This window comes from Leucopleurus acutus (genome assembly GCF_964270905.1).
Source record: "Leucopleurus acutus genome assembly, chromosome: 2".
Lineage (NCBI taxonomy): Eukaryota > Metazoa > Chordata > Mammalia > Artiodactyla > Delphinidae > Leucopleurus > Leucopleurus acutus.
Window position 1 is genome coordinate 178,643,798 of NC_139143.1, and position 20,833 is coordinate 178,664,630.

Sequence of the window (20,833 nt, forward strand, 5' to 3'; positions counted from 1 at the left end):
CCCACGTGCCGCAACTACAGAGCCCAAATGCTCTGGAGCCCATGCCACAAAACTAGAGAGAAGCCCTCGCACCGCAACGAAAGATCCCAAGTGCCCCAACTAAGACCCAATGCAGCCAAAAATAAATAAATAAATAAATCTAAAAATAAATAAAAAGCATTTCAAATTCACTTTCTCCACTTCTTTTAAAAATGACAAGTTAAGGGCTTCCCTGGTGGCGCAGTGGTTGAGAGTCTGCCTGCTGATGCAGGGGACATGGGTTCGTGTCCCAGTCCGGGAAGATCCCACATGCCGCGGAGCGGCTGGGCCCGTGAGCCATGACCGCTGAGCCTGCGCGTCCGGAGCCTGTGCTCCACAACGGGAGAGGCCAAAATAGTGAGAGGCCCGCGTACCGCAAAAAAAAAAAAAAAAAAAAAAAGAGAAGTTAAATTGTTAATAATCATTATCTAGAGTCCAATGGACTTCCACTTTAAGTAATACAGTTCTTTTTTTTTTTACAAGTATGTATTTAGTCAAAAAAAAAAAAGACCTAACAATTATAAGCTATGCTTTCTTTAAAGTCATTCTAGGGAACTCCCTGGTGGTCCAGTGGTTAGGACTCCACGATTTCACTGCTGAGGGCGCGGGTTCAATCTCTGGTCAGGGAACTGGGATCCCAGAAGCCATGCAGTGTGGCCAAATTAAAAAAAAAAAAAAGTCATTCTAATTATCCTGTTTGTGCCTTTTTCTTTTTTTTTCCACTTCATTTCCCATTATGTTTCTGCTGAAAGAGTCTGTGTGTACAGATGTGCTATATGTATGAATATTCGACCCTGTGTTGGGTGAGGGTAGTCTGGCAGGGCTGTGGCAGGGGAGTCATAAAGAATGAGAAGTCTAGGGAAGTTACATTTGTCATGGGCAGGATTTCTCAACCTTGACTGCTGACATTTGGGGCTGGTACTCCTTTGTCGTGGGTGCTGTTGTTTTAGCGGCATCCCTGTCCACGACCCACCAGATGTCAGTACCCCCCACTCCCCCATCCCCCAGTATGGCAACCATACATGGCACCAAACACTGCCAAAAGTCCCTGGGGTGAGGGGGTACTTCACCCCCAGTCTAGGGGTTTACAGTTTATAAAATACTTTCACAACCATTAGGTTATTATCTAATCCTGGGCTTCAACAAAACCATGTAGAGATTAGCATCCCAAATTTACAGAAGAGGAAACTGAGGCTCAAAGAAGCCAAAGACTGTCCCAAGCTCACTCGGCTCAAGGCCCACCCTTTCTTTTTTGGCTGCACCGTGCAAAATGGTACACGACCAGGGATTGAGCCCGGGCCACAGCAGTGAAAGCACCGAGTCCCAACCACTAGACCACCAGGGAATTCCCAAGGCCGACTCTTCTTTCAATGTCCCACACACCGGTTTTCCAGCTGAAGGAGGTTAACACTGCAGGCCCTCAGTTTCCTCACCCTTACAGTGAGAGGCTGGACACAATTCCGTTCCTTCTTCCTCTTCTTTCTTTCAAAGCAGAAAGCCTTTCTTCCAGAGAAATCTTCTTTGAAAGCCCGGTACATTCAAAAGATAAAACTAAGCTGCTATTTGAGGAGTCCAAGTAGCAACCAGGCCCTACCCTCCTGAACCCTGTACTTGTCCCCAGATGGGCCCCACAAACTCTAGGGCTCTATAGACCACATTTTGAAAACATGATAAACTCCCCTGTTTGTTGTAACATATAAGTTATATGATTCTAGATAGCCATTTCTCAGTTAGAAATGGTCTCTAGCTGAAATAGGAAGCAAACACATTCAATAGAAATGTTATCTTAAACAGAGATCCAAACTACGTTACTGACTGGTCAGTGGTAGGAGAATGAAGAGTGTGTGTGTGTGTGTGTGTGTGTGTGTGTGCGCCCCAAGTGTGTGGGACCCCAGTGACTGGGTAAATCCAGGAGGAGTTGTAAAGCAGCAGTCTCGTGGACAAATCTATCCAATATCCACAACAGAAAGAAATAGGTTCCAAACAAATCACTCTGTTTGAACAGACCCTGGGAAACACATCTCAAATTCTCCAGACATCATTTTTCCAATCTGTTAAATGAAAGGGTTGAAATCACTGTTTTCAGTCTTTTTCCCCCCAAAGCATTCAAATTATTTTTCCAAATAAAATCGTATGCAGAAAACATATAAATACAACAGATCAAAGTAGAGTTGCTCTGTTTGGGCAGGGGGAGGGGACTGGGCTGAAAGCCTGACTAGAAATCCACTTGCTCGGCCTTCCCTTTCTGCTCTGTACCTAGCCCCCCTCCGCCAGTGGCAACCACTAGGGTACTTTGGAAGACATTTAAAAACCACTAGACCAAATGAATCCCTAAGGTTCCTTCCAGCTCTAATAATCTATCATTCTGTAAGTCTATGTATTCATGGAAGTTATTCAACTGGGGCCAAACAAGGAAAGCAACAATGGGACATCACGTCCACACCAAGAGCAAATCCCATTAACTTGTCAATCAATGAGAAACTTCATTTATAGGTACCAGTGTAATTTCAAAGTTAGTGAAAAGCTTATTTAAACTAACCTATTAAATAACAAAACTAGAGTTAACATATTTACTTAAAGATTATTCATAGTCCTCAACTGTAGGAACCAAATGAACTCTAAATAATTTTTTGAACAGAAATTGTTCTCATATTTATTTCCTTACATCATAAAAAGAGCAAAGTTAATGATCCTCCCCACCAAGCATCATTATCATTCCAAGAAGTAATTTGGATAAAGTTTATTGTTTATCATTCCATTTATATAAGTAGGATCGTTTATCACACATGATGTTCTAAAATTTGCTTTTCTCACTTTATGATTATCAAGGACACCTTTCAAGGACATATATATAAGACTTTTTGTGAACATGTTTTCATTTCTCCTGAGTAAATAAATACCCAGGAGTAGAATGAATAGATGGTATGTTTAACTTTATAAGAAACTGCCAGTTTTACAAAATGATTGTGCCATTATACTTTCCCAACAACAGTGTACAAGAATTCCAGTTGCTCCACATCCTAGAAAACCTTTAATGTTGTCAGTCTTTTAAACTATTTTAATGGGTGTATAGGGGTATCTCATGATTTTAATTTGCATTTCCCCAACACCCATTGATGTTAACATCTTTTCATGTTCTTATTTGCCATTAGTATAACTTCTTTTGCAAAGAATCTTTTCAAACATTTTACCAATTTTCTTAGACGGATTGTCTTCTTATGATGAAATTTTAAAATTCTTTATTCTGGAAACAAGTCCTTTATCAGATATATGTATTGCAAATATTCTCTCCCATTCTGTGGCTTGCCTTTTTTTGTTCTCTTAATGGTGTCTTTCAAAGAGCAAGTTTTAAATTTTGATCAAATCCAGCATATCAATTTTTTTCTTTGTGATTTTGCTTTCTGTGACCTAAGAAATCTTTTTTCTTTAAGGAATCTTTTTGAACTCAAGGTTACAAAGATTTTTCTCCTATGCTTTCTTTTAGAAATATTTAGTTTTAGCTTTTACATGTCTGTGATTCTTCAAGTTAATTCTTATGTATGATATGTATTTTTATGTATGATAATGAGGTTCATTTTTTTTCTCTCTATGGATACCCAGTTATTCTAGCACAATTTCTTGAAAAGATTTTCCTTTCCCCATTAAACTGCTTTGGCATCTTTGTCAAAAATGAATTGACAATATATTTATGGGTCTATTTCTAGACACTAGCCAATCTCACCAATTTATACGTGTATCCCTTCTCCAACACCACACTGTCTTGTTTACTGAAGCTTTACAGTAAGTCTTGAAATCAGGTAATGTTAGTCTTCCAACTTTGTTTTTCTTTTAAAAAATTGCTTTGGGGACTTCCCTGGCAGTTCAGTGGTTAAGATGCTGCGCTTCCACTGCAGGGGGCAAGGGTTCGATCCCTGGTTCGGGAACGAAGATCCCGCATGCCTCAGGGCACAGCCAAAAAAAAAAAAAATCACTTTGTTCTGGATTGTTTACATTTTCATGTGGATTTTTAAATGAACTTCTCAATTTCTACAAGTATCTTTGAGCATTATTTTTCTTGCTGAAAAAGAGATAATATAAACTTCCTCACTGAATTGCTAGTAGAGTAAAAAAGGGATAATATATTACTGTGCCAAATACGGTGGCACATAACAGGTATTCAATTAATGTTAACTTCCTCTCTCTTTCCCTCTCTTGGCCTTTAAATAAACAGGATCCAATCTAGCAATGCCCTAACATTTCACTAGTGGGTCAATGGCCATGGTAAAAAATTACCACACCAAATGACTTTTATAAGTAAATATTTGTATTTTCCCTTGGATTCAACACTGAAATGCACTTGCCAGAAAAAGTAATTCAGCATATTTACTAATAAACTGTTTCAGGCCACATTTTAGGAAAGCATAAAACCACAGCCAAAACAAAAATTTAAATATGTTTTCAAGTTCCATATAGTGCCTAATTACATTATTCTACAATACTAACAGAAAATTCTCCTCTAGGAAGATCACAATGTTCCATTATTCATATTGCTGCCGCAAATGGAAAAAGGATTTCTGCTCCCAAACATTGTTTATAAATACACATAACAAACAAAATACGGCTACTAATTCAACAATTAACATGTACTAATTTGAAACCCAAACCTATAAACAACCAAAAACCTTTGAAGTATTTTAGTTTAACCTAATTGATATCACTCCATGAAATGGAGAGGTATCAGTTTGCAAACACAGGCGACCAAAAGGCACTTTTTGGTGAGCCACCAATACTTTGTGGTAACCCACATTTATCAGATGAACTGATACTTAAAGAAAAACAGTAATTTGCTTTCTTTTTCCATGACTATTCAATGGCCTCTTTCAGTATAATATTGTTTTTTGAATTTTTGAATTTTACTTTATTTCTTTTTTATACAGCAGGTTCTTACTAGTTATCTATTTTATACATATTAGTGTATACATGTCAATCCCAACCTCCCAATTCATACCACCACAACCCCGCCACTTTCCCCACGTGGTGTCCATACGTTTGTTCTCTACATCTGTGTCTGTTTCTGCCCTGCAAACCGGTTCATCTGTACCATTTTTCTAGGTTCCACATATGTGTGTTAATATACGATATTTGTTTTTCTCTTTCTGACTTACTTCACTCTGTATGACAGTCTCTAGATCCATCCACGCCTCTACTAATGACCCAATTTCATTCCTTTTTATGGTTGAGTAATATTCCACTGTATATATGTACCACATCTTCTTTATCCATTAGTCTGTCAATGGGCATTTAGGTTGCTTCCATGACCTGACTATTGTAAATAGTGCTGCAGTGAACACTGGGGTGCATGTGTCTTTTTGTTTTTTTATTTTTGGCTGCATTGGGTCTTCATTGCTGTGCGCGGGCTTTCTCTAGTTGCAGTGAGCAGGGGCTACTCTTAGTTGCGGTGCGCGGGCTTCTCATTGCAGTGGTTTCTCTTGTTGTGGAGCACGGGCTCTAGGTGCACGGGCTTCAGTAGTTGTGGCACGTGGGCTCAGTAGTTGTGGCTCACAGGCTCCAGAGCACAGGCTCAGTAGTCGTGGTGCACGGGTTTAGCTGTTCCGTGGCATGTGGGATCTTCCCAGACCAGGGGTCGAACCTATGTCCCCTGCATTGGCAGGCGGATTCTTAATCACCGCGCCACCATGGAAGTCCCGCATGTGTCCTTTTGACTTATGGTTTTCTCTGGGTATATGCCCAGTAGTGGGATTGATGGGTCATATGGTAATTCTAGTTTTAGTTTTTTAAGGAACCTCCATAGTGGCTGTATCAATTTACATTCCCACAAACAGTACAAGAGGATTCCCTTTTCTCCACACCCTCTCCAGCATTTGTTGTTTGTAGACTTTCTGATGATGATCATTCTAACTGGTGTGAGGTGATACCTCACTGTAGTTTTTATTTGCATTTCTTTAATAATTAGTGATGTTGAGCAGTTGTGCAGCTTTTCACGTGCTTCTTGGCCATCTATATGTCTTCTTTGAGAAATGTCTATTTAGGTCTTCTGCCCATTTTTTGATTGGGTTGTTTGTTTTTTAATATTGAGCTGCTTGAGCTGTTTATATATTTTGGAGATTAATCCTTTGTCCGTTGATTCGTTTGCAAATATCTTCTCCCATTCTGAGGGTTGCCTTTTTGTCTTGCTTGTAGTTTCCTTTGCTTTGCAAAAGTTTTTAAGTTTCATTAGGTCCCATTTGTGTTTATTTTTATTTCCATTTCTCTAGGAGGTGGGTCAAAAAAGATCTTGCTGTGATTTATGTCAAAGAGTGTTCCTCCTATGTTTTTCTCTAAGTGTTTTATAGTGTCCCGTCTTACATTTAGGTCTCTAATCCATTTTGAGTTTATTTTTGTGTATGGTGTTAGAGAGTGTTCTAATTTCATTCTTTAACATGTAGCTGTCCAGTTTTCCCAGCACCACTTATTGAAGAGACTGTCTTTTCTCCATTGTATATCCTCGCCTCCTTTGTTATAGATTAGTTGACCAGTATAGTATTTTTTTAACATTAAAATGGTCTTAAACAATCAATTTAACTACACGTAATTGATTAGCGGATGAATACACAAAACCTGCTGGTTAATTCTAAGGTAGGTCAGCTGCTAAATCATTTACTGTCCTACTTTCTTAGCAAGGAAGGCACAAGGCCAAACCCTTTCTTTTCATGAAGATGAATGTATGGCAAAGCATTAACTTTCATCTCTGTTGACAGAGCTGCATATAACCAGTGACAAATCTCAAGACATATCAGAAATTAATAAACTGCAAAATGTTACTTGGGCTCCCCTCCTGCCTCTCCTACCTGTCAACCGCAATTCCACTCTCCATTTATGTAGGTTTGACATCACCCTGACAACTCCTGCTCATGAGCCTGCATTTCAAGTTCTGTAAACATTACTGCTGTACTGTCACCATTACATCCGTCTCCATTCCACTCCTTCTGCCCCCAACTTAGTTCTGGGTTCCTCTAACCTGATCATTTCACTTATGACATGACTTTGCAATAATATACTAATACATCCCTTGCCCTTATTCTGGGCCTTTCCAATTCATTCCCATAATACTTCGGGGATCTTTCTGAAATCAGACATTCAACCACGTCACTCTTCAGCTTAACACTTAATGGTTTTCCTCAATGCTACACCAAGAACCATACAATCCAGTAATCCCACTCCCAGGAACATACCCAAGAGAAATGAAAACATATGTCCGTGTAAAAACTGGTATACTTGGTCACAGCAGCATTATTCGTAATAGCGAAAAAGTGTAAACAACCTAAATGTCCATCAACGTGCGATAAATTGTGATAAATGGATAAACAAAATGTGGTCTATCCATACCATAGAATATTATTTGCTACCAGATGTCAATACTATCCAAAGCGATCTACAGATTCGATGCAATCCCTATCAAAATCCTATATTTTCTGCAGAAATAGAAAACACATCTTAAAATTCATATGGAATCTCAAGGGACCCTGAATAGCCAAAATAATCTTGAAAAAGAACAAACCAAGAGACACATTTCCTGATTTCAAAACTTACTACAAAGCTACAGTTATCAAAACAATGTAGTACTGGGAATTCCCTGGTGGTCCAGTGGTTAGAACTCAGAGCTTTCACTGCCGTGGGTCCGGGTTCAATCCCTGGTCAGGGAACTAAGATCTCTCAAACCACACGGCACGGTCAAAAAAAAAAAACAGTGTAGTACTGGTATAAAGACAGACAGATAGACCAATGGAATAGACAGCCCTGAAATAAACCCTTGCACATATGGTCAAATGGTTTTTGACAAGGGTGCCAAGACCATTCAGTGGGGAAAGGCCTGTCTTTTCAACAAATGGTTCTGGGAAAACTGGATATCCACATGCAAAACAAATGAAATCAGACTCTCCTTATCTGGCACCATATACAAAAATTAACTGAATAGGGCTTCCCTGGTGGCTCAGTGGTTGAGGGTCCGCCTGCCAATGTAGGGGACGCGGGTTCGTGCCCTGGTCTGGGAGGGTCCCGCATGCCGCGGAGCGGCTGGGCCCGTGAGCCATAACCGCTGAGCCTGCGCTACCGGAGCCCCGTTCTCCACAACGGGAGAGGCCACAACAGTGAGAGGCCCGCATACCGCAAAAAAAAAAAAAAAAAAAAATTAACTGAACACAGCTCAAAAACCTGTAAGACTATAAGACTCTAAGAGGAAACACAGGGCAAAAACATCACCACATTGGATTTGGCAATGATTTCTTGGATATGAAATCATACAAATATATATATCGGTCTCTGCCTCCAGTTCCTGGCAGAGAGCTCTTAAATCCCTTAGAACTTCCTGGGTGATAGGCGTGTCTTTTACTCTAATGAGGCGACTCTTGATGGGCTCCTGCATAGCTTCAGGATGAGGGCTGATCACCGGAAAGACCAAGTCACGCTTGGAATTTTCAGCCTCATCCCCCATCCTCCAAGAAGGGGAGAGGGGCTGGAGATTGAGTTAATGATTAATCATGTCTTCATGATGAAGCTTCCAAAAAATCCCAAAAGTATGGGGTTCTGAGAGCTTCCAGGATGGTGAACACATCTGCATGCCAGGAGGGAGGCGCGCCCCACCTCCACAGAAACAGAAGCTCCTGCGCTCGGGACCCTTCAGGACCTCACCAAATGTATCTCTTCATCTGGCTGTTCATTCATATATCTTTAGTAGCCTTGGTAATAAACTGGTAATCTACTAAATAAACTGCTTTCCTGAGCTCTGTGAGCCATTCTAACAAATTATTGAACCCTAAGAGGAAATCATGGGAACCTCTGATTCATAGCTAGTCAGTCAGAAGCGTAGGTAACAATCTGGACTTCTGATTGGCATCTGAAGTGAGAGTCTTAGGGGACTAAGCCCTTAACTCATAGGGTCTGTGCTATCCTGTTATTGTCAGAATTGAATTGTGTAATGGAGCACCCAGCTGGTGTCAGAGAATATCTTGGTGTGGAAAACCAACACATCTGCCATCAGAAGTACTGTCACTATGAGAGTAGATGAGAAACAAGATTTTTGCTGCTCAGACACCAAAAGCACAGTCAACAAAAGAAAAAATTGACAAACTGGACTTCATAAAACTTTTTTAATTTTGTGCACCAAAAGATAATACCAGCAGAGCAAAAAGGTACCCCACATACATGGGAGAAAATATTTGCAAATCACAGATCCGATAAAGGATTAATATCAAGAATATATAGACATGGGACTTCCCTTGTGGCACAGTGGTTAAGAGTCCGCCTGCCAATTCAGGGGACACGGGTTCAAGCCCTGGTCCGAGAAGATCCCACATGCCGCAGAGCAACTAAGCCCATGTGCCACAACTACTGAGCCTGTGCTCTAGAGCCAGAGAGCCACAACTACTGAGCCCGCGTGCTGCAACTACCGAAACCTGCGCGCCTAGAAGCCTGTGACTGCAACAAGAGAAGCCACTGCAATGAGAAGCCCACGCACCGCAACGAAGAGTAGCCCCCGCTCGCCACAACTAGAGAAAGCCCATGCGCAGCAACAAAGACCCAACGCAACCAAAAATAAATAAATATTTTAAAAAAGAATATAAAGAGAAATCCTAAATGCAACAACAACAAAAATAATTCAAAGACGGACAAAGGGGGCTTCCCTGGTGGCACAGTGGCTAAGAATCTGCCTGCCAATGCAGGGGACACAGGTTCGAATGCTGGTCCAGGAAGATCCCACATGCCGCGGAGCAACTAAGCCCGTGAGCCACAACTACTGAGCCTGCGTGCCACAACTACTGAAGCCCGCACGCCTAGAGACCATGCTCCACAACAAGAGAAGCCACCACAGTGAGAAGCACGCGCACCCCAAAGAAGAGTAGCCCCCGCTCGCCACAACTAGAGGAAGCCTGCGCGCAACAAAGACCCAACGCAGCCAAAAATAAATGATAAAAAAAAAAATGGACAAAGGACTTGAACTGACATTTCTCCAAAGAAGATATACAAATGGCCAATAAGTATATGAAAAGATGCGCTGAACATCACTAATTATTAGAGAAATGCAAATCAAAGTTACAATGAGATACTACCTTACATTGATTAGGATGGCTACTATTAAAAAAATTTTTTTAAAAGAAAAGAACAAATGTTGGTGAGGATGTGAAGAAACTGCGACTCTTGGGCAGTATAAGTAAGAATGTAAAATGGTACAGCCACAACGGGCTTCCCTGGTGGCACAGGGGTTAAGAATCTGCCTGCCAATGCAGGGGACATGGGTTCGAGCCCTGGTCCGGGAAGATCCCACATGCCGCAGAGCAACTAAGCCTGTGTGCCACAACTACTGAGCCTGCACTGTAGAACCTGCGAGCCACAACTACTGACCCCGCAAGCCACAACTACTGAAGCCCGCAGGCCTAGAGCCCATGCTCCACAACAAGAGAAGCCACTGCAATGAGAAGCCCGCGCACCGCAACAAAGAGTAGCCTCCACCAGCCGCAACTCAGCCCGTGCTCAGCAAGGAAGACCCAACACAGCCTAAATAAAAAAATAAATAGAGTAAACCCTGAAGACGTTATACAAAGTGAAATAAGCCAATCTCAAAAAGACAAATACTGTATGATTCTACTTACATGAGGTACTTAAGAGTAGTCAATTCCTTAAAAAACTACAAATAGAACTACCATATGACCCAGCAATCCCACTACTGGGCATATACCCTGAGAAAACCAAAATTCAAAAAGAGTCATGTACCAAAATGTTCATTGCAGCTCTATTTACAATAGCCCGGAGATGGAAACAACCTAAGTGCCCATCATCGGATGAATGGATAAAGAAGATGTGGCACATATATACAATGGAATATTACTCAGCCATAAAAAGAAACGAAATTGAGCTATTTGTAATGAGGTGGATAGACCCAGAGTCTATCATACAGAGTGAAGTAAGTCAGAAAGAAAAAGACAAATACCGTATGCTAACACATATATATGGAATTTAAGGAAAAAAAAATGTCATGAAGAACCTAGGGGTAAGGCAGGAATAAAGACGCAGACCTCCTAGAGAATGGACTTGAGGTTATGGGGAGGGGGAAGGGTGAGCTGTGACAGGGCGAGGGAGAGTCATGGGCATATACACACTAACAAACGTAGTAGGGTAGATAGCTAGTGGGAAGCAGCCGCATGGCACAGGGATATTGGCTCGGTGCTTTGTGACAGCCTGGAGGGGTGGGATAGGGAGGGCGGGAGGGAGGGAGACGCAAGAGGGAAGACATATGGGAACATATGTTTATGTATGACTGATTCACTTTGTTATAAAGCAGAAACTAACACACCATTGTAAAGCAATTATACCCCAATGAAGATGTTAAAAAAAAAAAAAAAGAGTAGTCAAAATCACAGAGGCAGAAAGTAGAGTGGTGGTTGTCAGGGGCTGGGAGGTATGGGCAGGAGTAGAGAGTTATTAACTGGGTACAGAGTTTCAGTTTTACAAGATGAAGAGTTATGGAGATAGACGATGGTAATGAGTGTACAGCACTGTGAACATATTTAATACTACTTAGTGGTACACCTAAAGACGGTTAAGATGGTCAATTTAAAAATGTTTTAATTTAAATTAAAATTTTAAAAATTTTATTGAAATATAGTTGATTTACAATGTGTTAGTTTTGGGTATACAGCAAAGTGACTCAGTTTTATATATGTATATGTGTGTGTGTGTGTGTGTGTGTATATATATATATATATATATATATATAACTTTTTCAGGTTCTTTTCCATTATAGGCTATTACAAGATATTGAATATAGTTCCCAGTGCTATACAGTAGGTCCTTGTTGTTCATCTATTTTATATATAGTAGTGTCTATATGTTAATCTCAAACTCCTAATTTATCCCCCCCATAAAACAGTAAATTTTGTTATTTGTATTTTATCACAATTTAAAAAAAAATATTGAGGGAAAATACTCCTCAAGACTATGAGGATTAAATGAGATAATGTAACATGCTTAGCACAGTGTCTGGCACATAATAAGTGCTCAATAAATGGTAGCCATTATCATCACTCCCTGAAGGAGCCAAAGTCTCTCTCTCCTCTGGGATGATGCCTGGACAGTTTCTGAGACCTGAAATGCAGACCTCCACCGGTCCACCTACTAAACACCTAAGATGGAATTCTCTAAGATGGAATTCCAAAGTCTCCACCTCCTTTTCACATTCCTCAAGAAGGTAAGCCCCTCAAGGGTAGGCCCAGTGCCTAGTCATCTGTCCACCCCTCCCCCGAAATTTCCACAATGCCCGGTATTAAATTGCTTAGAGAAGTATACATTAATTATTACTACTATGTATATAAAACTGGAATACCAATTGTCGGACTTCCACACCACCCACAATACCCGTGATAGGAGCAAATGTGTTATTTTAACTTATGATTGCTATCCTTCATTCACATCATGCCTGCAGTTAGTATTTACCAAGTACAGGTAATGTACTAACCACTGTACAGAGATTATCTCATTTTATCATCACTTGTAAACAACTACCATTTTATAGTTGAGGAAACTGAGGCACAGAGAGGTAATTATTGGTACATTTATTTCTAATGCAAAAAATCAGGCAAAAGAAAAGGAAAGGCATGTGAATGCTACCACAGTCCATTAAATGGAATACATTCTAGTGGCTGCTTATAAATGTCCATGGCTTGCATTTTTCCTTATGCTTAATACACCTGGCTTGCAAGGACAGCCTTTTTCAGGAAAGTATCATGGCATTGGTCAACCCCTCTCCCAACCATGACATCTCTTTCTCCTCTTTTAGATTTTCTGGCCAATACATGTATTATTAAGACTAGATATTCCTGGGACTTCCCTAGTGGCGCAGTGGTTAAGAATCCACCTGCCAATGCAGGGGACATGGGTTCGAGCCCTGGTCCGGGAAGACCCCACATGCCGCGGAACAAGTAAGCCCGTGTGCCATAACTACTGAGCCTGCGCTCTAGAGCCCACAAGCCACAAATACTGAGCCCGCCTGCTGCAACTACTGAAGCCCGTGCACCTAGAGCCCATGCTCTGCAACAAGAGAAGCCACCGCAATGAGAATCCCATGCACCACAACGAAGAGTAGCCCCCACTCGCCGCAACTAAAGCCCCCGCACATCAACTAAGACCCAACACAGACAAAAATAAATTAATTAAAATTAAAAAAAAAAAGACTAGATATTCCTTACTCTGGTCTCAAAGTGGGAGTGAAATGTGGGGGAGAAGGGACATAGCCAATTTCACAGTTTTTTCACATTAAGGATTCCCAAGGCCTCCAAATGAATCCACAAAGTACTGGAACGAGATTCTCCTCAAAGCTTCCTCCAGCAAATCTGGGGCCATAGCTTCTGCCACACAGACATCAACTTGGTCATGAGGTCACAGCCTGCCAGCACAGGCCTTCTGCATTCGAGAGTGAGTTGTAACAGCACTCTAAGGGCAATGACAGGGCTTCCGTGGTGGCGCAGTGGTTGAGGGTCCGCCTGCCGATGCAGGGGACACGGGTTCGTGCCCCGGTCTGGGAGGATCCCACATGCCGCAAAGCGGCTGGGCCCGTGAGCCATGGCTGCTGGGCCTGCGTATCCGGAGCCTGTGCTCCGCAAAGGGAGAGGCCGCAGCGGTGAGAGGCCTGCGTACCACAAAAAAAACCCAAAAAAAAACAAAAACAAAAACAAACAAAACTAAGGGCAATGACAATGCTTCTATGACCTACACTCGCAGGGCTTAGATATTCTCAAATTGCAGGGAAGGACCTCCATAAGTCTCATAAACTCTGATTTTCTCATCTCTTAGGATCTTATTTTCCCTGGGAAACAGAAAATAGATAAAACCTCCCATCCAGTCTGAGTGACAAGCAAAGGTGAGCGCATCAGCTCTGTCCCAGAACTATTAAGACTCCTGTGTTAGCACAATACTATGCCTCCTATTCTCATTAGCAAGAATGTGTGTCTTATTCATGTGGGTACACACAAGACTAACTACTCAGTATGTACAAGGAAAATATCAATAAATGGCACAGCCCTTGAGCAGAGTGGGAAAGAAAACCAGAGCATTAAATAAATCTGATAAAACAAAAATAAATTCATAAAATTAGCAAAAGCCATTAATGACACATTCACATAAACTAATGGAACATGCTATTCATAAAACGTAATAGTCTTCACTCCTTTTTAATTTCCTGCAATAAGGCTTTGGCAGTACCACTTAAACCAACATCATGCTCTACTTGTTTAAATAAAAAAGTGCTCTCTGGTTTATGTTTCTTGGTTGACTACTCCCAAATATTTCTAATACTACTTTATTATTAAGATTACTGACAATAATTTACATGCCCAGATGAAATTAAAAGTTGGTAAAAGTTCCAAGAGTACAAGGACACATGATCAAAGTGTGAACTGGCAGAAATTCACATGAAATGTACCCTACTTGGACTTTTAAAATTTAAATGCTAATTCATTCAGTTAATAAAGACACTGAGTAGCAGATACAGGCTGAGCAGAGAGTCTACAAAATTCTCAGCAACACATATCATTCATTTAACAATAGTTACTGTATGCCTCCTCTATCCCAGGGGCTGGGGGTCAACAGTGAACAGAATAGTCTCTGGTTCTCACGAAGTTTACATTCTAGGGAGGAGGGACAATCAAGTAAAGAAACAAATGGCAAATTCCAGATGGTGATAAGAGCTATTAAGAAAAATTAGTGGGGCTTCCCTGGTGGCACAGTGGTTCAAAATCTGCCTGCCATCTACCCAGAGAAAACCATAATTCAAAAAGAGTCATGAAAAAAAAAAAAGAGTCATGTACCACAATGTTCATTGCAGCACTATTTACAATAGCCAGGACATGGAAGCAACCTAAGTGTCCACTGACAGGTGAATGATAGAGATGTGGCACATATATACAATGGAATATTACTCAGCCATAAAAAGAAACAAAATTGAGTTATTTGTAGTGAGGTGAATGGACCTAGAGACCGTCACACAGAGTGAAGTGAGTCAGAAAGAGAAAAACAAATACCATATGCTAACACATATATATGGAATCTAAAAAAAAAAAATGGTTCTAAGAACCTAGGGTCAGGATAGGAATAAAGATGCAGATGTAGAGAATGGACTTGAGGACACAGGGAGGGGGAAGGGTAAGCTGGGACGAAGTGGGAGAGTGGCATGGACATATATACACTACCAAATGTAAAATAGACAGCTAGTGGGAAGCAGCCACATAGCACAGGGAGATGAGCTCGGTGCTCTGTGACCACCTAGAGGGGTGGGATAAGGAGGGTGGGAGGGAGATGCAAGAGGGAGGAGATATGGGGATATATGTATATGTATAGCTGATTCACTTTGTGATACAGCAGGAACTAACACACCACTGTAAAGGAATTATACTCCAATAAAGGTGTTAAAAACAAAAAAAAAACAAAAAAAACGCCTGCCAGTGCAGGGGACACAGGTTCGAGCCCTGGTCCGGGAAGGTCCCACATACCACAGAGCAACTAAGCCCATACACCACAACTACTGAGCCTGCGCTCTAGAGGCTGTGAGCCACAACTACTGAGCCCGCATGCCACAACTACTGAAGCCCGCATGCCTAGAGCCTGTGCTCCGCAACAAGAGAAGCCACCACAACAAGAAGCCCAGGCACAGCAACAAAGAGTAGCCCCCGCTCGCTGCAACTAGAGAAAGACGACGCACAGCAAAGAAGACCCAACACAGCCAGAAATAAAATAAAATAAAATAAATTAATTTTTAAAAAAAGCTTTAAAAGAATTTAGTGATGTGATGGAGAATAAATAGGACACCTAGGAACTTCGTAAATGCTAACAATGTTATTATTATTTTTTAAAGACATTAGTCTCAAACCTTATGGATGAACTAGGGAGAAAGGAAAAATCTGAGGGGAAGAAAGGAAAAGAAAGGAACAAGAAGTGAAAGAAGAGAGAAACATTTTTAACAAACAATGGCCTATTGTGCCTATTACAGGGAGGCGTGTGTTTTGCTTTGTTTCTTTGAGTCAGTGAGCTCTATACACCAGGTCAAACCATATTAGAAATCTTCTATCCCACATACTCCTATTACACACAAATAAATAGATATTTTTAAACCAGAATATGGGAGAAATAGAACTGCTTTCCCTATGATAGGAAAGGAGGGGTGGTATTTATAAATAAATGTAGCTCTTCCTATAGGACAAAATCATATGAGAACATTACTCAAGCTTCAGAGTAAATCCCTGAAGTACAATTTTTAAAACAACTTGTGTCTAAAGTACATGCTTATGAGGGCTCTTTAACTCAGCTGTACAATATCTAGGCTAAACATGAGCGATTAAAATAGTCATTTTTCAGCAAATCGGTGGAAAAAGAATGAAAACACTTAATTATAAGGTGCCAAACAGAGAAGTGCTCACCAGGGGAGCTGTCCATTCACCTTGACCTCCCTTCAGTCTCTCTGAAGCCAGAGAATATGAAATTATCAATATGCAGCTGAAAGCTTGCCTTGGCCCTTCCTCCCTGCCTACATCTTCTACAAAACCTCTATCTTATTATGGCAGGCTGCCGTTCCTGAGTCTCCATCTCCATTTTGAAGTACTAGAAAAGCACGCAGCCAAAGAAGCTTGCTTCTAAAGAGTTCTATAACCTCTATAACTTCTAAAGAGTTCTATAACTTCTAAAGAGTTCTATAACCTCACTGCCTATAGGAATAGGAACTAACACACTCACTAGAGAAGACTGTTCATTCCAGGGACTTCCCTGGTGATCCAGTGGTTTAGAATCTGCCTTCCAATGCAAGGGATGCAGGTTCAATCCCTGGTCGGGTAACTAAGATCCCACATGCCACGGGGCAACTAAGCCCGCAGACTCTAGACCCCATGCGCCACAACTAGAGAGAAGCCCGCGTGCTACAACGGAAGATCCTGCATGCCGCAACTAAGACCTACGGCAGCCAAAAAAAAAAAAAAAAAAAAAAAGTGTTCATTCCATAGTCTCAAATACCTCTTAGACGAAAGTCCCACAAAATTACACTTCCATGCTTCATTTCTCATATGCCCTTTCTCTACGTCCATTACTTCAGGGACAACCCCCTCAAAATCTGAACTCAGCTTCTCCCTCAAAATTAAAAACTTCTTCTCAACCTCATTATCATTCTCAAACAGATTCAACCATGTAAGCAGAAAAATAATCAAAATTATGAGCTTTTTCTCACTACAGTCTCTCTCCTGCCACCTCACATGATCAGTTACTAAGTCTTATATGTAACTTAGTATAATGAGGTGCACATGCACCCCTCCTGCTTTACTTCCAAATTCCTATCAATGACATCACCACTTAACCAAGTTCTAACCTTGGAGTCATCTTTATAAGAAATGAAATGAGGCAAAGTTAACCCAGTTGGAGAGAAGATAAAGAAAATACATTTATTGAGTTCCTACTATGTACTTGGCACTGTGCTAGCCCAGGAGGTGGGTATTACTATCTCCTTTTTATAAATGAGGGATAAAGTTTGAAGTTTCTCAAACCCATTCCTTTCTGGTCTAACAGTTCAGACTTTTATCACTTCACATTCACAGTACTGTTAGCCTCCTCTACTCCTGATCTGTTCTATATAAAACACTGCCAGGACAACCATACCAAAATTCCATTTATATCACATAAGTTCCCTGTTGAGGGCACTGAAATGCCTTCTCTTTCCCTATCTGCCCACTGACTGGCCCATAGCTCAGTACATATTTGTTACTTAAAACCATCTCATGGGCTTCCCTGGTGGCGCAGCGGCTGAGAATCTGCCTGCTAATGCAGGGGACACGGGTTCGAGCCCTGGTCTGGGAGGATCCCACATGCCGCGGAGCAACTAGGCCCGTGAGCCACCACTACTGAGACTGCACGTCTGGAGCCTCTGCTCCGCAATGAGAGGCCGCGATAGTGAGAGGCCCGCGCACCGCTATGAAGAGTGGCCCCCGCTTGCCACAACTAGAGAAAGCCCTCGCACAGAAACGAAGATCCAACACAGCAAAAATAAATTAATTAATTAATAAACTCCTACCCCCAACATCTAAAAAAAAAAACCATCTCATGATTCCCTACTAGCCTCGACTTACTGATCCCTGGGAGCAGGAAGTAATAGATTTTTAAGACAAAGGTGTTGAACATGCAGCATGCATGTGAAAAAGCCAAAGCCAACTCAAAAGCCTTCAAGGTAAAGTAGAATCTCTCTAAGGTAATCCACAATTCTGACTCCACTCAAACCAGCCTTGTTTAGGGAGTAGGGGGGTGCTGAAATTAGAATGCCTGGGTCTAACCCCAGCTCCTCCACTCCTAGCCACTTAACCTCTCCGTGCTTCAATTCCTCCTCCATGAAAGTTCAACCAGCCTCTGCTCAAGTTCTTCCACTCTCCCTGACTATCCAAGTCCAAGTCATTATCCAAAGCTCTACTAAAGGCCCACTTCCCTCAACCCACCACTCCATTTACTTGATTTATAATAATAGCTCTACAGCAAAAAGTCTAAATAACTTATTTTAGTTTTTATCTGTAATCATATATCACCATGCTTCATTTAATTATTCCACCTGTGTATGCCCCACCAATGTCCCACTCATGAATGACACACACTACTTACTGCCTCAGGTGATCAGCAGTGGCACAGTATCAATATTAACAATTATTACTACCACCATTTACTGAATATATAGTAAGTGCCAGGCATTGTGCAAGTATCTTGTGTACTTTTCTGTCCTTCAGTCTTCATAATCCTTTTAGGTAAATCTATCTCTTTATCCCCATTTCATAGTTAAGGAAGCCGCTACATAAACTCACTCATTTAATCCTCAAAACAACTCTGTGAGATAGCAATATTATTGCCAATTTACAAATGAGTAAGCAGGCACAGAGAGGTTAGATAACTTGCCCGGTAAGTGGTGAATTCGAGGATGAAGGGGTAGCTGTGATAAATTACTTCATTTACTGACTCATTCTCAACATTTTTTATTAAGCACTCTTCTGGGAGCTGAGGCTACAGCACTGAATGAACCAGAAAACATCCCTGCTCTCATGGACCTTACAATTTTATTTCCTTTCCAATATTTTCATTCAAGGGCACAATCCTAAATCCTCTTAAATACTTTTTTAAGATTTCCATACAAAAATATCAAAATTAGATAATAAAAATTAGTATCGAAGAAAAGTATGGTACTTGAAGCCAGAAAACCTGGGTTAAATTCCCAACTTTGTCATTGATTAGGCCCTGGGCAAATCCCTTCACTTGACTCTCAATTTCATGACTTGTATTAAATAATGTATTAAGTTGCACACCAAGCACAGAGTCTGGCACTTAGTGAGTTTCCCTCTTTCCCTCTCCCCTCCAAGCAGTGACTTCATAATTTTTGTGTCGTCCCTGAGCACGTGTTAAAAGGCTACACCGAGTTACACTAAGGGCTGAAAAGTTACCAATCACTATCTTACTTTCCAAGGCAATTCTACTTCCAGATCACCATCACTATGTCTCGGATTTCAGGCCCCAGACTACTCTGATGCCTATAAACCAGGTTACAATTCGGGAATGACAACAACTTACGTTAAAGCCTGACAGTATCTATAAAATGCTCCCGATGACCTTCTTAGGGGGCACTTTTGATTCAGCAGAGGAGGAAGGTGGCCTCCAGGCCAAGCTGCACGCCCCGTGCGAGAGATGTGACACGAGGGAGGAGAATTTCCAGCCTCCAGCCCAAGGTTGCGCTCTGCATACTGCTTCAACTCGCAGAGCTCCCCAACTCTCCTGCCACCTGCCAACCCGACCCCCACCTCCTCGGGGCTGCCTCTCCACCCCTCCCACCTCGGGCAGCCGCCCAGGCTCCTGGAGTCCGCGTCCCCAGCCGCCGTAGTGACCTCCTGCCCGGGCCCGGACAGCTCTCCCTGGTCTGAGGGGATGGAACAGGCCAAACGGCCTGACCTCTCCCGGGGCTTCTCCTCCGCCCTCCGGGTCAGCGGAGCCTTGAGCCAACTTATCGGCTCCGGCTGGGGCCTGCCGGAGACGAGGAACCCCTTACCTATCTTCACGACGGCATCCGCCAAGCACCGGTCCCACTTCCTGCCGAGCTCCGAATCCGACATGTTCCCCACCCGCAGTTCCAGCTTTCCGGACCGTCGGGCCCCGCGCTCAAACCCCAGGCAACTATCGCGAGAGCCGCCTCCGTTCCCAGGCCCAGAAGGCCGACGACGGCCCGCCAGATATCGCGAGATGATCTGACAGCTTCCGTACTTTCCGGTTTTTTTCAGTTGGTCGTCAAGGTGACGGGTTGCCTGGAGGCCAGAGGTGACCCTGACCTTGGAGCCGCGCCTAAGGGTTGCGAGGCAGACAGGTTTCCTAGGCGGCATCCAGAGCCCTGTCTGGAAGGTCCTTCCACAACACCAACTCCCGACGTTGGCCTTGGAAATTCCCAGGGCAAGTGAGGGCACAGCGCTGGATCTATTCATTCATTTACTCATCTTGGCTTTTTCTCCTCCCTCGTTCACTCATTTATTGCAGTGGAACTCCCGCCTTCACCACCAACACAGAAATTGCTCTGGCAAACGTCAACTATTGCGGGGACTTCCCTGGTGGTCCAGTGAGTAAGACGACGCGCTTCCATTGCAGGGGGCGGAGTTCGATCCGTGGCCGGGGAGCTAGATCCCACGTGCATGCCTCAACTAAGTGTCCTCCTGCAACAACTAAAAAGGAAAGATCCCTCATGCAGCAAGGAAGATCCCGCGTGCAGCAACTAAGACCCGGCGCAGCCTAAATAAGTAAA

General features: G+C 42.3%; 1 protein-coding gene across 1 annotated transcript in view; it reads right to left on the reverse strand.

Moving 5' to 3' along the window:
* MICOS10 (mitochondrial contact site and cristae organizing system subunit 10) overlaps positions 1-20,202 on the reverse strand; it is a 36,626-nt gene extending 16,424 nt beyond the window's left edge. Inside the window, exon 1 of the mRNA XM_082834757.1 lies at positions 20,093-20,202. Within this exon, the coding sequence (XP_082690883.1) occupies positions 20,093-20,156 (64 nt within the window). The 5' untranslated portion in view covers positions 20,157-20,202. The remainder of the gene's footprint in view (positions 1-20,092) is intronic.
* Between the last annotated feature and the right edge of the window lie 631 nt (positions 20,203-20,833).